The 1717-nt window shown below is 35.8% G+C and overlaps 1 protein-coding gene across 1 annotated transcript; it reads right to left on the reverse strand.

The window, feature by feature from the left end:
• Nucleotides 1-856: 856 nt before the first annotated feature.
• On the reverse strand, nucleotides 857-1711 carry LOC111387691 (probable E3 ubiquitin-protein ligase ZFP1). The gene is made up of 2 exons (XM_023012267.1): nucleotides 1427-1711; nucleotides 857-1255 (listed from the first exon to the last, which is right to left on the reverse strand). The coding sequence occupies exons 1-2, from the start codon at nucleotides 1685-1687 to the stop codon at nucleotides 1106-1108; spliced, it is 411 nt and encodes a 136-aa protein (XP_022868035.1). The 5' UTR covers nucleotides 1688-1711; the 3' UTR covers nucleotides 857-1105.
• Between the last annotated feature and the right edge of the window lie 6 nt (nucleotides 1712-1717).

Genomic DNA, 1717 nt, shown 5'->3' on the forward strand with positions numbered 1-1717 from the left:
AGTTTTGCTGAGAGGGAGAAAACATATTTTATAGAGACGTCTGCACTCGAGTCTATGAACGTTGAGAATGCTTTCACAGAACTACTCACCCAAATATATCATGTAGTTCGCCGTAAAGCAATTGAAATCGGAGATGATCCTGCAACTTTGCCGAAGGGACAAACGGTAAAGGTTGATACTAAAGATGATGTTTCAAAAGTTGCTTGCTGCTCTATCTAGTCCGAAGTTTTGGTCATTGCGTGTTGGTCCATCTATGAATTCCAACTCGTTGGTGTCCTTATTTATTCGATTAATGCATGTCTTATAGACAATGTATTTTTACTTTTTTCTTCTTTAATATTGTTTGGTACTATCTAATCTTTCCTACTGAATATACCATTGGCATTTGGGAATTGAGGGCTTAGTTTTGGAGCTTGATCAATGGCATATCGTAGTGTCTTTGGACAACATTTGAATTGTGCACTTGAAACATTTGTTTTTTCAAAATAATAAATGTATTAGCCAAAAGCCCATAACTATTTTATCGGTACATTTTCGTATTGAATCATAGAGTAGCATAAATTTTACAAGAATGTGCATTCCTATTCTATTTGCTGTGGATTCTGAATTGGTGTCCAAAGCGGTGAACCGCATTGGATCTAGTACTATAATTTGTTGTCGTCGTTGAAAGATCTTATTGCTTTGATGTGTAGTTTTGATGCAACTTCCGTGCTAAATGTACGTGTAGTTTTTGTACAACTTTCATGATAAATGTACATGTAATTTTGGTGCATCTTTCGTTCCTAGCGTATGTGTAGTTTTGGTGCAACTTTCGTGCTAAATGTTCCATTAAGTTCCTCCAAAGAATAAGCTAACGGCACATTCTAAAACTCTTAAGAAGATTAGATTCAACATTTAACTGCTGCATATATCCTAGAGCACGTTCATACTCTCGAACAAACAATTCTCTACACTTCGAGAGAGACAAAATGCTTCAAACATGTTGACATGACCACCTATACAATGTACAAAAATATGTTACGTTCAGAAAGAGTTTTTATCCCTGATTATAGGTAACTAGGAAGAGAGCAAAAGAGAATTTTTCTTCCAACTGCCTTCGACCTCTCTATTTACAGTTCTTCTTCACAGTTGTTAATGCAGTGGATTTGCATATGGGACAAGAATTTTTTATGAGCAGCCATTTCTTTATGCAATCTTCATGATACTCATGCCCGCAGTTAAGGTTTCCAACATTTTCTTGATCCTCAAAATCAGCCTATAAAAAGCTCAAAGCAAACATAATCATCATGAGCAAAATCATCATGGCTTAAATTGTTATTCTTGCATCACTTCAAACATATAAAGATTTAGGGATATGTCGTGTTGACCATAAAATGTATAACCCCAACATCTTCATAATTAGATGTCTCAAAAGAAAAATTACTACCTGGCATATGACGCAGAAATTACTTTGTTGTTCCACCGTTGCTGCCTTTTTCTGATTTAAACATGTTGCCAACGAGGAGAAAGTTCTTGTTTTCAAACTATTCTGAATATCTTCTTCAGAAAGTCCAGTGCCAACAATGCCAATCTGTTCCTCTAGCACAAGAAGCTCCTGTAACCAACAAAATGTCAAGAACTCAGAAAAATGACTTGCGGGTAATATTACATCACAGGCTTGGACTTGTGTGAAGAAACAACCATTCATGAACTGCTCTACAAATATCTAATGAAATTG

Source organism: Olea europaea, unplaced genomic scaffold, assembly GCF_002742605.1.
Source record: "Olea europaea var. sylvestris unplaced genomic scaffold, O_europaea_v1 scaffold4189, whole genome shotgun sequence".
In the NCBI taxonomy this organism is placed as follows: Eukaryota; Viridiplantae; Streptophyta; class Magnoliopsida; order Lamiales; family Oleaceae; genus Olea; species Olea europaea.